We start from the raw sequence: 18,602 nt of genomic DNA, 5'->3' as shown, positions 1-18,602 counted from the left end.
AGGCTCCGAAACGTCAATGTCTATTGTTAATTCTAATTCGTTGTGTACGCCGTGTGTATTTTTTATCGCTTTTATAAACATACCACATGTAAGGAGAGTATAAACCTCTCCCTGTTTGTAAACAAATGACGTCGTAGTGTTCGATAGCGCCATCAATATGGTAGAGCTGAACTACGCTTGAAGCTAGGGGCGAATAAGGCCGCGCCCGAATGTCACGGTCTTGAGGGGATTACGATTGTCCCTGGAAGAGACGCGACATTCGATCCTACTTTTCTTTCAATAGAGGGCAGGGAACAAGTGCCCATTCGTGGAACCCAGCCCTCCCCCTCCGATTTGTTTCGATTTCAGTTTGTCTACCAACGTCACGACGACGGGGACCGTGAGACACCTACAGGGGGCGCGCTGCTCCGTCGCGACAGCGCCGCCAGTGGCGGTCTTAGACGTATCCGACGTGATACCACGCCGCCCGTTCTATGCATTCTCAAGTGGAACCGTAGCTTGCGTGGCGACCTCCGTAATTAGAAGGGCTAATTTTCGAAGTGCAAATAATGTGGAACCTTTCTGGGGCGCGAACGAAGGGAATGGCGACAAAATGCACAGAAGCAACCACCGTATTTATAATGCATCTAACAGTACGGAAGGAGAACAGCCACTCGCGTGAGTCGCGTCTGCCCGGTCAAAACACCTGTAAGTGATACGTCGAGAGGATGGTTATTTGACTCCTCACAAAATGGCTTGCTAGCGAAGGTTATATACGCGTATTCCTCTGACTCCAGCCATTTGTAATATCATGTTTTTGACTGAGTCTTGTATTCCTTTCGTCGTCTTTGCACACACATAGCTTCGTCACTGAAATTTACATCGTGCGTCCGTTTTATCCATACAAATAAACACGTGGGGTCACAACTTATTGCCTGAACTTGTACTGCAGTTTTTCCAGTATCTTCAGATACAATAACTCTAAAGAGATCCTCAAAGAAGAAAGTATATGAGTTTTTACCTCGGCTACCGCCGTAAGCTTGCGGGACGACAGCTGTGAAATGGTCGGTGAGTAAATACTAAACCTTTTAGACAACGTAGAACTTCTGTTCTCACTGTGAGACTCGTCATACCGAGAGCAATATCGGCTCTGGGCACTGGCGATGAAACACCTCAATCATTATCTCGAAATAGGTTGCCGTTTGGTCGGTGCATTTGACGGTGATACAGTATCCAGCGGCGTTTCACCGGCAACTGTAAATCATTGATCATTTTGCAGGTCCTCATTCAGTTTCATTGAAACTAGAACAAAAGAAATCGAATATATTCGCTCATGTTGTGCACACCTCATGCAATGGCCGAACGCGCGTCACAAACCCTATTCGCTGCGAGTCTAGTGACCTCGGTGGTATTGGAAGCGTAGAAATCACGAGGAATTAAGCATCTGGTCCCTAATGAAGAGTTCTTTTAGGTGCTGGCACAGTTAGCGATGCTGTGGCAAAAAAACATGTAAACAAAGATGGCTACCCGGTGGCTATCACGCAGGGTACTTTCTCCGGAGGCCGCATCGCGGCGCCACCAGTTTGTCGCACAGTCCCTAACATTCGCTATTTGTTTTTGTTTGTTTTTTCCTAAAATTGAAATTCTTCCCTTGAAAGCAGAATATTCGTTTATATACGTAAAAACGAAAACGAAATACACAACGCATTTTGGAGATTCTAGCCGTTCCAGCGGAATGTTACGTTCAGAGGCGCTCTGGCAGATCGTTTCTCTAAAACCTTCAAGACCCGCTAAAACGTCTAAAACTTCGGTAACACTGACACTGCTGGCAACCTATCCTCTCATAAGCCGGTTGTTGGCCGGTTGTGAAATCGTGAAGCCTTTTCGAATCCTATCCCGTCCCATCCTATCCAAACCAATCCAAATTCAGATAATTTGGATGATTTGGATAACACATGCAAGCGGAGTTTGTGCACGGAACTTATGTTTGCTGTTTGTGTCATCACTCGTGTGCAACTGTGCAACGCTGTGATTAGTAATTTTCGAAGTTTCTGGCTTGGCGTTTGATATGATATGTGACAACTCTGCTTTGTCGTTTTTGTTGGTTGGAGGTGGTATGAAGACTGTAGAAGCAAAAGTTGTGGTTCTTGGATCTCAAGGTTTGTCGATTTTTGTTCCTGACCTGCTGATTTTACCCTTTGCTAATGACTACATAGTGACAACCATCAGATATTACAAGTGACACTCGGGAGACAAAGCGTACCCGTCTTGCTGTCATCCGTAGGTGTTATCTTAATGGCATCAGTGGGGATTTGGTATGCGTATACTTCAGATCATTGCAGATAAAATAAATGGAAGACAGCAATACCGGCCAGAAGTAGATCCAGCTTTGTTGTACCTACTATGCATGGAGTTATTCAAGGTTATCCTTTTGTGTCAACAGTGATACGGCTAGCCCTGCCCAAGTGCTTACGCATTGGAAACGTCAGCAGTTCTGTAAGGCTTGATAAAGACAATTTGGCGTTCGAAAGGTGGCTGTGTGAAGTCCTAAAGATAAGCTATGCTTTACGCTTTCACTGAAAGCCTGCCCGTAAGAAGAGGTCACAGCGACTCCCCGTCTACCCAAACAGACTGTGTGCTAACCTTGCGAAAAGGTGCGGCATAAAACTTCGTTCTGTTGGGAGAAATGCACACATTTTTAATTTTGTTGTCGGAATGGATGTTTTGCACCATCCATATTGAACCTGTCTTTGCTGATGTAGTATCGTGGAAAGTCCACTCCTAAGATCACATAATGGGGCAACTCAAGAGAAGAGAAGCAGCCGAATATATAGGCTGGAAAACAGGATCAAGTTCAGTTGGTTTGGAGATAGGATTGATTTTCTCTTGGGGAAACATCTACCAAGGCATAGGTAAAGTATGGCAGATAATGTCAGAGGAGAAGTCGACAAAACGTCTCCAAATGCCAGTAACATGACAGATACCACTCTGATTCACAGTGTGATACTAATCACACATCACTGGAATTTTGATGTCGTCGGCATGTCAGGGTCTCGTGTAGGAAGATGCAGATAGGGGTTCGCCCTCCCCACGTCGTCCTTTAGAGATTCCCATTCACCCTCTCGCTCATACACACACACACACAAACCAAAGCCGGCAACAATATCAGATAGTAATGTAAACTGCAGGGGCTGAGTCAACAGTGAAGATAAACAGTATGCTTAAGCCTCCAACAACACTGAAGGAATGGCACATGATGGAAGGTCAGCAAATGACATTGGCACCACTTGAACCCACGTTTCTGCAACTCACCTACTGCGACCGCTTGCCTTACCAGCACTTATCTACCGTAGCTCACGTTTTGCAGGGAAGCTGCATTGCACAGAGGTGGTATTGCATAAGAACTAGTTAATATTAAAGTGCTAGCATTGTTGACTGACATTGATAGGAATTCTGTTGCAAGTTTGACTCACCTATGCATTCCATCAAAGTACATATCCCTTTCCTTTTTCAGGTGTGGGAAAAAGCAGCATTGTGACCAGGTATTCGGAGCGCAAGTTCTCCTCCTACATGTCCCCTACACTTGGAGCTTCGTTTCATTCACTAAAAATGTAATGCATGTTCATCAGAATATCAGCTGGTTTTATTTACCTTCACGTTAGTACCAAAGAACTTGTTGATAAAAAAAAAGTAGTTAAAGGAGGGAAAGAGTGCAGGCAAGCTGGTAACGAAGCATACTAGAGGAAACAGAGAGGCACGGAACACGGACAAACAAAACAAATCCTCAGACACAGCAAAGTTTATTTAACAGGAACCAACTTATATGTTCAAAAATCGACGAAGGGGGCAAGGAGAAGAAGGGAAGGGTTGCTGACGAGCTCTTTTCTTATTCCCCTTACCCCCCTCTGTTAATTTTTGAACATATAAGTTTGTTGCCTGTTATATAAAATTTGCTGTGTCTAAAGTTTTGATCTGTCTGTCCTGTGTTCCGGTCCTCTCGGTTTCCTCTAATACTCAAAGTAGTTAGCTGGCAAAATGCGACAACGAAGGAACAAAAGACAGAGATAGGACAGATCGCTGTAGTTATGTCCAGTATTTGAAGAACTTGCACATTTGGTGGGCAGACAATGTGCTGTACAACATTTGATGCAGATACTAGTGTTCCTGGAGGAGGAACAAATACACCCAAGCATACACGGTCTTAGTATTCTACAGTGCATTATATCTTGTGAAAACAATTAACATATTCACAAGAATTTTTCTTTAATTCTGCAGTAGTGTAGCACACTGTATTTTCGAGTCTGTAATTGCATATTCCTCTGAAACGGAACAAAGGTGGCAGTGTCTGCAATGCAAAAGAGACAGTGGAGTGTACAGATAATATTAGTTTTTGTGCATAGTTCCTGTTTCATGAATGACCTAGAAATTTTTCTAGTATTTTTCACGTAGTTCTCACGTATTACAGGCATGTTTCGCTTGCCTCTGAGAATTTGATGGACACAGCAAACTCATTGTTTCACAAAGCACTGTCTTGCTGTGCCTCTTGCTTTGCACAGCTGTTTGTTGTCACAAATGTTCATTGAAAACGTAGTCATCTCATACTACACAACTCTCCAAGATACATGGAGTAAAGGAATGATAGCACACATGATAGCAGTTTTTACGGCGAGTTCGGGTGGTAATTTCGTGGCAACATATCCTAGTGCCCTGAAATTGCTAATGTGGCACCTGCGCTGCGTGGCATGACCATTGCCACTAGAACATTAATATCAGGAATCTAGCTATTTTAGTCGCTTGGATCACGCCAGGCGCATCGCACTCGCTTGTCTTCGGGTTTTGTCGTCTGCTAACCCACGTGAACCTGCTAATTTTGACGTGCAGGCCGTTGCGGGCCCTTGGCACCCTCACAGTGTGACGACATCATATATAATTGGGCAACCCGCTGCGGTATTGAAGTCGTGCGAAAATGTGCTAGCTGGCAAAATTCTGGCGCTCGGAAAGCGGCTCGCGAACATGTGACATTGCTGCACTTTGACCAAGTGAACATGACCAGGGTGTTGAATTGAAACGTTTTTTGTTGTGGTTCAAAGGAAACTGTTCAGTTCCAGTTCAGCTCCAGAGTTGAAATAGTTAATAGCAGAATAACAGTTCACACTGGTTCAGTTTCACATGGTGTAAGGAGAATTGACTGCAGCAAAAATAACCCCACTTATTCTCTCCACGATATCAAACAGAGGTAAAAAAAAAGCGTAAATAGAGGGTACTGCCTTCTCATAGTGCCATTCAAGCTGTGTTCAATGATGGTAGTGACATGAAAAGATTAGTGACACTAGGGAGACGAGAAACAGACACACACATGGACGAAGTCTCAACGTGGGGATTTTCTCGTCATGTACTCTCGTCACCAGCTCACTTGCTTCTTAGCCATTCTTTCAGTTCTGTAAACTGCGCCTAACATAGCCATTGAACTCAGTTGAATGAAGCTTTGGATTTAATGTTCCAACATTATTATGTAGCATATATCCTTTAATTTTGAGGTAAACTTTTGTCCTTTTCTAGCTCTGTTGGGGATATGAGCATCAAGCTACAAATATGGGATACAGCTGGGCAAGAGAGGTTCAGGGCAATGGTATGTATAGGTTCATGTCTCATTACTTGACAGTCTCCTGTGCTTGTCTTTAACTTTTACCCTATATTGCAGGCTCCAATCTATTATCGTAATGCCAATGCAGCAATAGTTGTTTATGATATAACATCAGCGGAGAGCTTTGCAGCTGTGAAGCTGTGGGTGCAAGGTAAGGGAATGCAGACTATAAATTTTACAGCATATATTGTCAGCAGTCAGGGTGAGGTCTCAAGAAATTTATCGGTAATCATAAAAATATGTTGTCATGAACCCTTCTTTTGCAGTAGAAATGTGAAACACTGTGGAACAGTGGAACGGGTCATCTATAAATTTATTATCCCACAGAGCCTGAGTGTTACTGTCATTTTTCCTCATCCTATCACTGCTGAACGAAATGGGGTGTTGAAGCTAGGATGCACTGCATTCCACCAGTGGGCAAAGTGCCACAAAATTATACTTACAATAAAATACCGAGTACCTGGCATCATTAGTATTTTAAGTATAGTACACTTACACAGTACCATACTAGAATTGTATTTACAGGAAATTGCAGAGTACAAGGCAAAGTAATATAAAGTACCGATAAAGTACATTGAAGGTTTAGTTTGTATCACTCCATATTGGCTGTGTTTGGTGGTGACGAAATGTGATGATGTTATTATGTGTGGATTGTTATTGTCATAAAGCTTTAGCAAGTGTTCTTGTGAAGTGCTAGTTAAAAAGTGTGGACAGTTTGCAGCTGACCCATGAATGGAAACAGAAACAGATGGTGAAAGTTGTGTTTACCTACACACAGGCAATCGGTTCTGCCAGCACAAACTATTATTATTTGTTGACTTATCCATCTTTCCACTGTACAGCGTTCTCGAAAAGACACACATGCCAACAGGTTCATTTTGAAACATTCCCCGCTGCCTTACGACGTATATCACAGGCTTTAATAGCAAGGACAATGCACCATGATGCAGAACTCCCTTTCTTCTATGGTCCTGTTGTTTCTAATAAAATTAACATGTTAGCATCTACAAAAGAATGCATTGTAAAATGAAAACATGTGGAATGGGCTTAAAAAAGTACAAACCCAAGTAACAGCACCGCCTATCACAGTGTATAGTTTCGTGTTTCCAACTTTCAGGATTCAAGGATTTTTTTATTACCACAATATGTAAAATATCTCAAAGGGATTGCGAGAACGAAACCCGTAATGCAATCGCATCTATGGCATATTATACAAGGATGCACAATTGAACCTATAGCTAGTACAGTCTTGTATGCTGAGCTGTTGAACAGTATCAAAATACTAGTTGTTATGTCCTGCCAAGAATATAATTTCTGCTTCAAAAGTGTCCTTTCCAGATGGAGAGGGGGGGCGTGTAGCATTACATAATCAAAGCCGGCGCTCACGGAACTTTCCGTTCAATTTAATTCGCAATCCAGACGTGGTAGCACTGTGGCTTTGTGTAGCGCTTGTCGAGATCAATCGACTTGAGTAACAATAAGTGGACTTTTTACAATATTTCTTTGTGAAAACCTTAAAGGGGTTGGGTAGTGTCTTAGATGTGGTTCATTGCACATTGTACTGCACGCCAGAATACTGAGGAAAAAAGAATCATCCTTCTACGTGTCGTATTTAGCGAGATACAAGCCCCCGAACACACTCCCGAGCAAAGCACAGGCGTCAGATAGCTCAGCGTTGCATCCATTCCCATTGCCAGCCGTAAGCATGTGACTGCTCGTGCGCTGCCTCACTGGCAGTGGCGAGGGCTGTGATGTCAGAGCCACGCGAGTTTCGGTATCCGTGGTGTCCAAATCCTCTGCTTTTATTATGCTCTCTGCTGTGAAACTTTTGATGCAAGCTCGCATCTGTGCAAAGAACTGTCACTTGCATTTGTCTAGGATAACCTGGGGTGACCTGTCACAACCCCTTTAAGATAAGTGTGCAAAAATTTTAGAAGTTCAAAATCTTGGCTGTAACACATGCAAGAGGCAGCTGGAGATACAGATTGCACATATCGTTGGAAAGAGGAGGCTCTGGGCCACACACAGGTAACCCAGTGTCCGGCGCCGAGCGAGAGAGACGGTTTTGGGAGTGTCGCAAAGTTGGCACGGTTCGCGGTTAATTACAGCATGAGCACCTCTTCACTTTCTCAGAAGAAACATCCCCGAGCTGATGGATATAGCGAGCGAAGACGACACCGATACATTATAGACACTTAAACCAACGGCTGGGCAACGCTGGGCAACGCGACACAGCCCTGCCTGACATTTTATTTTCTGATAAACCTGAAAGGCTGGAACCTTATTTATAACCCTGAGGTCAAATGTAGTATCTTGCTGAGCTGTACAGTCGAGCCTTCTGTTTGAAATCAGCATATAAGGGAGAATCAATGCATCAGTTCTGACTATGAAACTACAAACAGGTATGGGCCAAAATATAAACTAAACAGTTAGCCCATAAGTTTTATGCTTTTCTCGTGTAGCAGCTTGCGGGTGTATCGTTATAGCCCTTGTGCACATTCAGAGGCAAACGCTGTTGCTAACAAATACAACTATACAAACATAGTTTAATAGAGGCAAGATTAAGTGATAAGAAAATAGGATGGTACGACTCCTGTTCTCACAGAAACCCTAGCATTCAATTTCACACAGTGTCTTGGAAAGTTTGAGACTTTTGCTTTCTTCAGTATAGTTGAGTCTGCCTCTATTCCCCAGCATGAAGCTTCCTCTTCGTTACTTTCAGAATTGAAGCGAAATGTGGAAGCAGCCATTGCAATTTGTCTAGTGGGCAACAAGTGTGACCTTGCTCCTCATCGAGCTGTTCCAGTGGATGAAGCACAGAGATATGCACAGTCAATAAATGCTCATTTCTATGAATGTTCTGCTCTTGGCAATCAAGGTAATCACTTTGCCTTAGAAATATTTCATACACGGAATTTTGCTATAGAAGCACTACTAGGTAATGATACATGTAGAAAATACTGTTAAAGTGCAGTAATATGGTACAGTAATTATAGTGTTGCTCATATTTGGTGCAGTAAGGGTTCATTGCACATTTTGCCCATGTGTGAACAGGAGACAGGTGTAGCTGATACAATTGCAAAACCTTGAGATTGACAAGGAAATTATTATATCTGCTTAAGATTTAGCATGAAAAAAGCAAAATACTTGTCATGTGAGACGGAATTCCTATGGTCTTTATAGTCTTGCTCTTGGCTTTGCTAACATGTGTAGGCAGTCTGGGAGGACAGGGTCAGGATGCCAGGTGGTTGACTTGAAACAACGCAAAACAGATGAAGGCAGACAGAAACAGCATTACGTTAGTGTTGTAGTGCTGTTCCTCATGTGTTTTGCATTGCTTCATTATAATGTAGATGAGGGGAACCAGTCAGCATCCAGGTGTCCAGCTTCCAGAAGAGTGTTCAGTGTCAAAGTCGGTGTCCAGAAGAAGTGCTCATCGTTGGTTCTCTTTTGCGTTGCTCCATCATGTGAAAAATAGAGCAAGAGCTTCTTCTTTAGATCTAGGGCGTACAAGACAATTATCACTCAGCATGGATTATCATGAACTCATCATAAACAGATCTACATAGACTTTTTAGCACGCACACCTGCAAACACAATTGCAAGCTCAAAATCCTATCAGTTGCCAGCTAAAACAGGAGTGCCATTGATCATGGCTAGAGCCTGCAGTTTTTTTTTTTTTTCAGAATTCATTGGGGAAGAATTGGGAAAAAAAGAAACTTGTTCCAAATTCATACAAAAATTTGCAGTATTCTGAATTCAGGGAAACGTGACACATTGTGTTCTCGTAGGCGATTGTGCTGCTTTTTTTCTGGATCCGGTGACACTTTGACAGCACAGTATTTGCAGCTGAGTAACACTGGTAACCCTGCTGAGGCTACAGAAGGCCCACTGGAAGATGAAGAAGTTGAAGACTTGTCGCAGCTAGTCAGTGTTTCATCACTTTGAAGTCTGGATATCCTGCTAGGCAGTCTCCGGCTGTCTCGTTGCAATGTCCCATTTTGCATGTGTACTGGCTGCAAGCTGCTGTCTCATTGCCGTTCTGCGTACTGCCACTACAGCTTGTGGTTTCCATCCACACGGAACCACTGAACACACAGTTTCAAAGTCAGGGGAATTCCAGCAGATACGAGGAAGTACGCCATATTCTATGTACAGTCGCTGTCCCATTTTTCGGACTCAGCGGGATTACGCAAAAATTCGAATAATCGAGCAGTCGAAAAAAAACAAATTTTGCTTCAAACGTCAACTTTATAAAGCATTAGCAGGCCGAAAAAAGTTGTTGATGCTTTCTTGACAGGCAGTCCTCCATCTCCACATCCCCAGAACAATCAATTACAGTGCGCTAGAACAACTACCGCGAAACGCGAGCTGGGACTTTATACATGGTAATGAAAATGTAAACAAGAAGTTCGACCAGTTTATTGACACCATTAGCAACCTGATCTCCCAAGCAACCTCTCACGCTGCACCTAGTAAAAGAAATGTTATCAAAAAAACCTTGGGTTACGAAGGCCTTACTTCAAACTATCAAAAGAAAGAATAACCTCTACAAGAAGCTACGGTATTCTCTGAATAACTTGACGTTACGCGAACGCTTCAATAGGTACAATAACGTACTTCGTTCGACACTGCGCTCTGCTAAGATCTTGTATTATCATAAACGTATATCCGAAGCACAGGGCAATATGAAAAAAACCTGGCAGACGATTCACCATGCTCTGAACAAGACCGCACGTGGGCCCCTGATAACAGCGGTAAGATGCAGCGATAATAAACTTGTCGACGATAAACAAAGTATCGTGGAAGCGTTCAACTCCTTCTTTATCAATGTTGGAAATGTTGGAAACGATACTACACCAACTTGATATTTTACGTCTACACTGCAACCCTACATCTTTTTTTCTGTTGCCGGTGGTCCAAGAGGAAGTTAACTCCGTTATTATCAGCCTAAATAACACATTAGCCGTAGGTTATGATAATATATCTGCTTTTACCGTGAAGAAACTTCGTCACTTGCTTATCACCCCACTTACGCACTTAATAAGTTTAGTCTTCTCTGAAGGGTCCTTCCCAGAGAAACTAAAGATCGCTTAAGTGATACCACTTCACAAAAAGGGGGACCAGCTTTCACTTCATAACTACCGCCCCGTATCGATCCTTTCAGTTTTTAGCAAGATAATTGAGAAGCTGATCTTACTTAGATTAGAAAAGTTTTTTCTTGATCACAATCTGCTGACTTCCTTCCAATATGGTTTTAGAAAACAGAAGTCAACAGAGCTTGCTTTAGTGGATATGATAGAGAAAATTAAAACCAACATTGATAAAAAGTTACTTTGACCTTGTTGACCGTCAAATTCTTTTTAAAAAATTTAATTACTATGGAATACGTGGTTGCCCCCTTCGGTTACTAAGCAGCTTTCTTGAACGGGAGATCTCAGGAAGTGTCCTTAGGTCCATACCGTTCGTCGGCACAGTTTGTTGCACGCGGCGTTCCCCAGGGATCCATTTTGGGACCCTTCCTTTTTTTAGTTTACGTGAACGACCTACCGAAATTTCTATCATCCACTATTGCACTTTATGCTGATGATATTAATATCTTTTTGGAAGGTCAGTGCCTTAATGAGATTTATGGGAAAGCTGCTCAGGTTTTAGATCGTTTCGACCTCTGGCTGTCTGTCAATCGTTTGTTGCCTAATGTTGAAAAATCCTGCTACATGATTTTTCATCCAATCCAAAGAAATCTGCGACTACACCATGGTAAGCTGTTGCTGCGAGGTGTGGAATTATGAATGGCAGCTGTGACTAAGTTCCTGGGGGTGCACATTGACTCACACTTATCCTGGTCATTCCACATAGATCACGTGCGTAAAAAGGTTACGAATGGACTATTTGCTATTTCCCGGTTGAAGTTTGTTCTACCACTACAAACATTGTTGATGGTGTATCATGCTCTGATCCAAAGCCACATAACATATGCCCTCGAAGTTTGTGGTGTTACGTGTGATTCCCGACTGTGTGATCTTTACGTATTAGAAAAACATGTGTTGCGCATAATGTTACATGTGCCAGCTCGTGACTCAATTACGTATGATTTCTCGTTATTCAACATTAAGCCCATTTTTGTTCTACTCAGATGTAAGTGTTTATTACTTTTGTATAAGATTATTCATAATATAACAAGTTCATGTATGATACAATCCAAGTTCCTCCTGATACATGGACGCAATTGAAGAACCGATACTTTAATGCTAACTTTGCCTTGTCCTCGTACTAATTTTGGATTGTTTTCCTTCTATTACTTCTCAGGTATATTATGGAATCGCATTCCCTATGTTATCCGTGATACCCCGTCATTCCTCTCATTCCGCCGTAAATTGCAAGTGCACCTCGGGTAAAAAACTTGCTGTTGTTCCCAGTTTCTTTTTTTCTTTTTTTACCTAGGGTATTTCTTTTGATATGCAATGTCTTCACCCTTAAGTCTATAGCAGAGGCGGTGCCTCTTTTTTGCTCCTTGAATAACTTCATTGAAGTGCATACGAGTGCTATATTATATGATTGGTGTCTTTCACCTCTTTTCTCTGTATTGATACTTTGTATTTCTTTTTGTGCACCGATTGCTGCCAGAACCACGTCAAAGGCTTGCCTTGTGGTTCTGTTTATTCTGTATTTCAACATATTGCACAAAATAAAAGACCTCTGACCTCTAACCTCCACCCAATAACATCGGCTTCTGTTTCCTGAAGCAATATTTCGTCACTGTATGTGGACAAAAGCACTGCAATCGCTTTCAGGAGTTCCGAGTTTGACGGCAAGCCGTCAATACCCCGAACACATGGAGGGAACACACTTCTGGCAACATTAGGCAACACAATTTCACAAGTCGGCTTCATCTAATGTCTGTGTGCTTTAGGTGAAGCTCGCGTTACGCGACTGCCGCATGACTCAACCGGCCAGCTTGTGCTGGGCCTTCGCTAATTTCCGCAGCATTGGCGAAAACAAAAACGCAAGAGGGCTACGACAAGCCTCCTTCACCCAGAGTAATGGAAAATGAACAACCACTGCCTATTTTCTTGGCTCAATTTTCATATTTCGTTTAGTTCTCTTCATACGAATGTCAGATTATACAAATATTTTCTGGTGTTACGAGAGTTTTGTATGGTCGAGATTCTACTGACAGTGGCGATTCGATGTTATGACAATTCCTGCATACAAGATGGGGTGTACGGACCACACAAGTCGCCAATATAGGAAGCGCAACTTGTGGGGCACGGTAGCTATTGGTGCAGAGGTTGCCGGTTACACAATGTAGAAAAGGGGATATGGTTCCCTTTTGCCCTGTTTCACTCCTTATTCAAGGTTCAGTTAAAGTGGGTCACAAGGAAGAAATGACTAATGTGCTGTTCCCTGGCCTTCGCATTGCATCACGCGCACATGGTGAGCTGGCGACTGTCTGGATGATCGCTGGCTGGGCAAACAGAGTCTGAAATATTGAGCGACGGGGCTGTACGGCATCCAAAGATTTGTACGTTGTTATGGGGCCTGTGGCTGTTCTCGGTCGGCGACTACATGGTATACACCAAAACATGGTGTGTGAAGAGAATGTCCCAGATAGACAAAATCTACAGCAAGGGAACCGTAAAACAAAAAGCGAAAAACTAGGCAGAGTGGATCAAAATTATATCAAAAGAAATACACCACATTGAAGAAGAGAGATGGCAGACAGCAATGGTGAAGAAGAAAAGTATGGATCTCTACAGAGCAAACAAGGACCAACGCACACCGGAAAAAATTCTATGGGGGAGACCGCAGAAGCAGCCTGCTTTTCCAAGCGCGAACATGGTCACTACTAACAAGAAAACACATCCAAGAACTGTTCCAGACGGAAACCGCAAAATGCATCCTCTGCAAGAGGAGAAGGTGAAGATAATGAAGCAGGGTGTTTCACGGGTTTCGTGTTGTATCGCCCGCTACAACTTTCTTATTGACATTTTGGCTCTAACATCTAATCCTTCTAATCCTTATCATAAAAAAAACTGGTTAATTTCACTTAACTAATTCATTATTTACAAAAAAAAAAAAGTAGTTTGAGTGTCCTCACACCACTAGTGACACTATGTAGTCCGTCTTTTTGGTGTGCGATGAACCTTCCTTTTTTTTATAAAAATAACTTTTGCTCATTTTTTGTGAAACACCTTGTTTACTTTTTTTTCTTTTTTTGCCTGGTGATACACTCAACAAGACCAAAACCACAAACACCCTCAACAGTACTAGGCTTCGACTGTAGCAGTCCACACCACATCACGGGGTAGACAAAGCGACACCTGGAGGCATGAGAAAAGAGTGCAAGAAAGTAACTTTTGGGATGGAACAAGCCCGAGCCTCAGACCGGTCTGACAGCCTGACCAAGCGGAGACCGACCGGAATGATAGACCTACAATGCCATCCACAGACCTTTTTATAGAAATAAAAAGGTCAATGACCTTTTTATTTATTTATTTTTGCCTGTGATATCGCAAGACATCTGCCCTGGTTTAAAAGGGGTTAGATGAACCTGAACCTGAACAATCCCAGACTGCGCAAGTCATAAGCCCGATAGCGGCAGTTTCAAAGTTTCAATTGAAAGCCGGGTTTAACCAGGTACTGGCGAAACTCAATTCGGGGAAGAGTCGGGTTAAACTTCAGGCTATAATCATAACCAAACCTCTACTGCTGTAGCAAATATTGCAGAAAATGATTTCTTTGTTGTTAATGCGCCAATGTAGTTTTTTCAGTTCTAACGCTGATGAAAGCTGCTTGGAGCATTCTGTTTGTTGTACAAATATGAGAAGGTCTCCTCAAACCACTACTGCAGTTGGCCATTTCTCTTTATTCACAAACTTATTTTCCTTCTCCTACAGGTATCGAGGAGATATTCCGTGACCTTGCCACACATCTGGCACAACAAGATGAGAAAACCACGGCAGATAAGAACATATCACAGAATCGGGCATATACCAGCAAGTCAAACAGTCACACCACAACACAGTCGAGCTCTTGCCACTCTGGGAGTAGGATAGATCTCACTAGCTTCAGTTCCAGTGAAAGTTCGTCGTGTGCATGTTGAGCAGAGTTCACTTTTCCGTGCCATTTATCTGTTGATATTTGAGGCTGTGGACATGCATGAAAAATCAAGCATACTCATGCATGCATGTGTACAGTGAAACAACAGTACATTTTGGAACTGTTGTAATCAAATCAAGGACGCACGTACCGTGAACTCTTTTCTTTCTTTTTCTTTTTTTAACTTTCCATGTTCTAACAAGCTTTTAAGGTTTTTGCATCATTCAGTATGCAAGGTACAATTATAATTAGAGTTCCTCGACTTGTTAGCTTCCAATGTCAGAATGGTCTAGAAATGTCTATGATGCCACAAGTTTTTCATTTATTTTGGGGCTTTTTGGAATGTTTGGGAAAAATATCCCAACAATCAACCACATTTTACATGGGAAAATTACGAGTGCAGTTGTCAAGAAATAATAATGCTGAGGTCCCATGACACCCATGCTCTGCTTGTCTTGCAGAATGTGTAAAAATATGATGGGGTTTGATGCATCATAATATGCATGGCTGTGTGACATGAAATGCACATTCATGCAAATCAGAGCTTTTAATTGCTAACTGCAGTTGTGTCAGGGGTGGATACAGGATTTTTCTGAGGCAAGGGGTTCAGTATAGGATAGTATGCTACATACACTGCCTAAGATCAAGTGGAGCACTGAGTGACAACAGTGTCGGACATTCCATCTAGATCTGCCTCTGACTTGTGGTATTAATTGAATCGTAGAGTCATCTCCAGCCTGAAAACAGCATTGCTAGTGCTTTTTTTTTTTTCTACGTACTATTTGGCCAACAGAAGACCACGTATTGTTCGTAATGTGGAACACCTCATTTCTTTCTTTGGCCAACAGTTGCCCTTGTGCCATACAAAACAAAAGAAACATCATTCCTTCATGTCACTCTTATGTATGATAAGAGCAAATTGTTACAATAAGAAAATGGTACAAAAATTTCTACAAAGTTCTCCAGTGTACCCAACATGTTGTTCTTAGGTTGAATGAGATAAAATATAAAGAATTATGTGCGAAAAATATGCACATTTGATTGATGGGCCCCAGCATGATGCATAAATGTCACTTTGTCAAGGGAAGTTTTGGAGACAGCTTATAGGAGTTAACAGCAATCGTGGGAACCTTGGTTATGATACAGCCATCATTAAGCTATGTAACATGATGACATGAGCGCGTCTGAGGTCATTCATCATGTATTGGATAGATTAACATTTTCTCAGTGTGCCTACCAGGTGCACTTTTATGCCATACTCTTACCTGTCTGAGCTGCAGTTGCTGAATTTGATGACAAACATTCTTTTTAAATGCATTTCTGGCTTAGACGCACAATTGAATGACTGGATGCAACACCAATGCAAGGCAGTTTTTTTCTATTTGGGCATTTTATCTTGTACAGCTTCATTGTTATTGTAGTACTAGTAATAACACATGTGAAAACGACTTTGATGTTAAAATATGGGGGAAATGCTGAAACTTAGGCAGAGAGATACCAAAGTAGCATTAGCATGTTCCCCTGACTGAAATAAGGGAGTAACATTATACATATGTGATAACATTAGTGTAATTATTAGCTGTCACAATCTTCACACATTCCTACCAATATATCAAATGCATGCTTGTGAGAAAGCACTCTTTTTCTTATGCATGCGGTACAGGCATTTAGCATTCTAATTTAACAAGTAACATGTCTCATGTCAATATGTTGAATTTATAGATTTGAAAATATCTATCTAGTATTGCATTTTGCTACAAGTTGTGCTGTCACCATATGCATTCTTGCATCTTGATAACTTCGGCAGTTCAGATTCACAAGCATTTACTGTCAGATCTTCCCCCATGGAGTAAAGAAGATTGTGTATAGAGCTATTGCGATAGAGCAAAAGTATCACACTATGATCCTAACAACACATAAGTTAGTGAAGTGCAATGGGCACCTTAGTAACTGTTTCAGCACGGCAGTTGCAGACATCACTGTTTAAGCAGCCTTAAAACTGTTCTTAAATTCCTTCTTTCTTTTTTTGTGAGCTTGAAGTTATTTTTATTGTGCCATTATTGCATATGCCTATTTTGTTGTGAAAATGCCATGATGTGTTAGCTTGCAGCTGCAAGAAGCAAATCGACATTGTTCCACATTGTACAACCTCTGCTGCTCACATGAGATAAGCATGTTACTTTTGTTGTCAAGATGCTTATGTAAATGCAGCGTGTTTCTGCATCCAAAGCAAGATTTTAGCTGTAACTTTGATGCACAATTATGTTGAACCACTAGGGTCATATTAGTTGAAATATTCTCCTACTTCATGCATGATTGAGCTTGCACTGATAAGGTTTGCGAGTTTTTAGCATACATCTTGTACCTTTGAAGTGTGTATGGCACAAATTATATTATTCTCAAGTTCATGCAACAGCTCTCATGGCAGGTTTTGTAGTTTATTCTTCTTGTCTTTTCTAAATCATTTAGTATTAACTTAAAGCTTCTGCTGAACTTTATTGAATGCCTGCATTTTAACGTAATTTACCTGCAGTTTGCTAAAAAAAATGCATTATAGCATATACTGCATACGAAGATGTTAGGTGGTATCTCAGGCGTGAATGTAATCACAGAAATAGTAACTAGATAACATGCACAACACTTACCTAACAATGCTTCACATATGTGGGTCAAGTAGGTGGACTGGCTGGTCATTCAAATGTCAAATGTGTTGTCAAATGCTGTTAGTCTCATTTTCAGAAAAGGGCCCTTCTCTTTTCCATACTGCCAAATGTACAGATAATATATATATAAAAGTGTCTTAGAAGAACCTTAACTAGCTGTGGCAAACATAAGGATATATTTGTAAATCAAACTGTGTATAATTTTTTGCAGAGAGGCAGCTGAATTTCTCATAAATGAAGCTGCACATGTGCCATTACATAAGGCTTATATGCAAAATATTTGCTTACTCATGGGGCCATTTATTTGTATTTTCAGTCACATGCATTAAAGATCTCATAGTTATTCCAAAATACTGTCTGCTAAATCGTACACCTTATAAAATACAGAATGCTTGATCTGGGCACTTTGAGAAATAGCTTTTTTATAGTGTGTGGATGCAAAATATTTTTGTGGTATGTACATTTGAGTCAGGTACAAAGATATTTTTTCTAAAAAAGGCAAAAGCAGCTTTCTACTTTAAGCTAGGTACAAGGTGATTGTAAGCTTGCTCACAGATTGCTCATACTTGCCAGAGAAAAAATATTGTGGCTAAAGTCCTAGATCTTTCCTGATTGCAGTATCATTTAGATGTGTTGTTCTTTACTGCAAGCTGCAAAAATACTGGCAGACCTGTAACAAAATCCTGTCAAAGAACAGAACTGCTACAAAACCTTCAGGCGAACCAAGGTGACAGCCTTTATTCTTTCTTTGACAGACAGATCTGTCGATTAGCTCCCCAACCAGACACACCTGTGTCAAATATGTTCACATTCAAGTTCATTCTTTCTTGTTTGCTTTAGCTTGTGACTCCTGGTATTTTAATCGAAACGTGAAAGTGAAGCAAACTTGAGTAAGAAGTCTTGCAAATGTATCTTCAATGGAGAATTTACTTTTATTGTACTACTGTGGTTTTCGTAAAACTACAACTGTTGAAAAGTGAAGTTTTCATCCTGTCACACTCAGTGCGAGCTGATCACAGCTCTGGGGTTTCACGAACAGTCAAATACGGATTGACAAATAGTACCTCTACAGAATGTGCACTGTTACGAATTCACCCTGAATGAAAATTTGAACTGTTAAAAACAGGGACTGAAACCGAAACAAATATAGGTTCGGTTACAGTTACAGGATTACCGGTTACCGGTAACCAAACAGTTGAACCGGTATTTTTTCC

General features: G+C 41.5%; 1 protein-coding gene across 1 annotated transcript; it reads left to right on the top strand.

The window, feature by feature from the left end:
- The first annotated feature begins 1,888 nt into the window (after positions 1–1,888).
- Positions 1,889–17,731, top strand: LOC135385894 (uncharacterized). Its single transcript, XM_064615499.1, has 6 exons — positions 1,889–2,138; positions 3,494–3,590; positions 5,539–5,608; positions 5,681–5,774; positions 8,346–8,501; positions 14,524–17,731. The coding sequence occupies exons 1-6, from the start codon at positions 2,048–2,050 to the stop codon at positions 14,727–14,729; spliced, it is 714 nt and encodes a 237-aa protein (XP_064471569.1). The 5' UTR covers positions 1,889–2,047; the 3' UTR covers positions 14,730–17,731.
- Positions 17,732–18,602: the final 871 nt, after the last annotated feature.

This window comes from Ornithodoros turicata, chromosome 2, assembly GCF_037126465.1.
Source record: "Ornithodoros turicata isolate Travis chromosome 2, ASM3712646v1, whole genome shotgun sequence".
Lineage (NCBI taxonomy): Eukaryota > Metazoa > Arthropoda > Arachnida > Ixodida > Argasidae > Ornithodoros > Ornithodoros turicata.
Note: the sequence above shows the minus strand (reverse complement) of the source record. Positions and strands in the feature narration are given on the sequence as shown.

What these genes read in the sequence shown, in the direction of transcription:
- LOC135385894 (XM_064615499.1), top strand. Translation starts at nt 2,048, where the DNA reads ATGATATGTGACAACTCTGCTTTGTCGTTTTTGTTGGTTGGAGGTGGT. An exon ending in TGTGGTTCTTGGATCTCAAG is followed by an intron (nt 2,139 to 3,493) that starts GTTTGTCGATTT and finishes TTCCTTTTTCAG; the next exon opens with GTGTGGGAAAAAGCAGCATT. An exon ending in TGTGAAGCTGTGGGTGCAAG is followed by an intron (nt 5,775 to 8,345) that starts GTAAGGGAATGC and finishes CGTTACTTTCAG; the next exon opens with AATTGAAGCGAAATGTGGAA.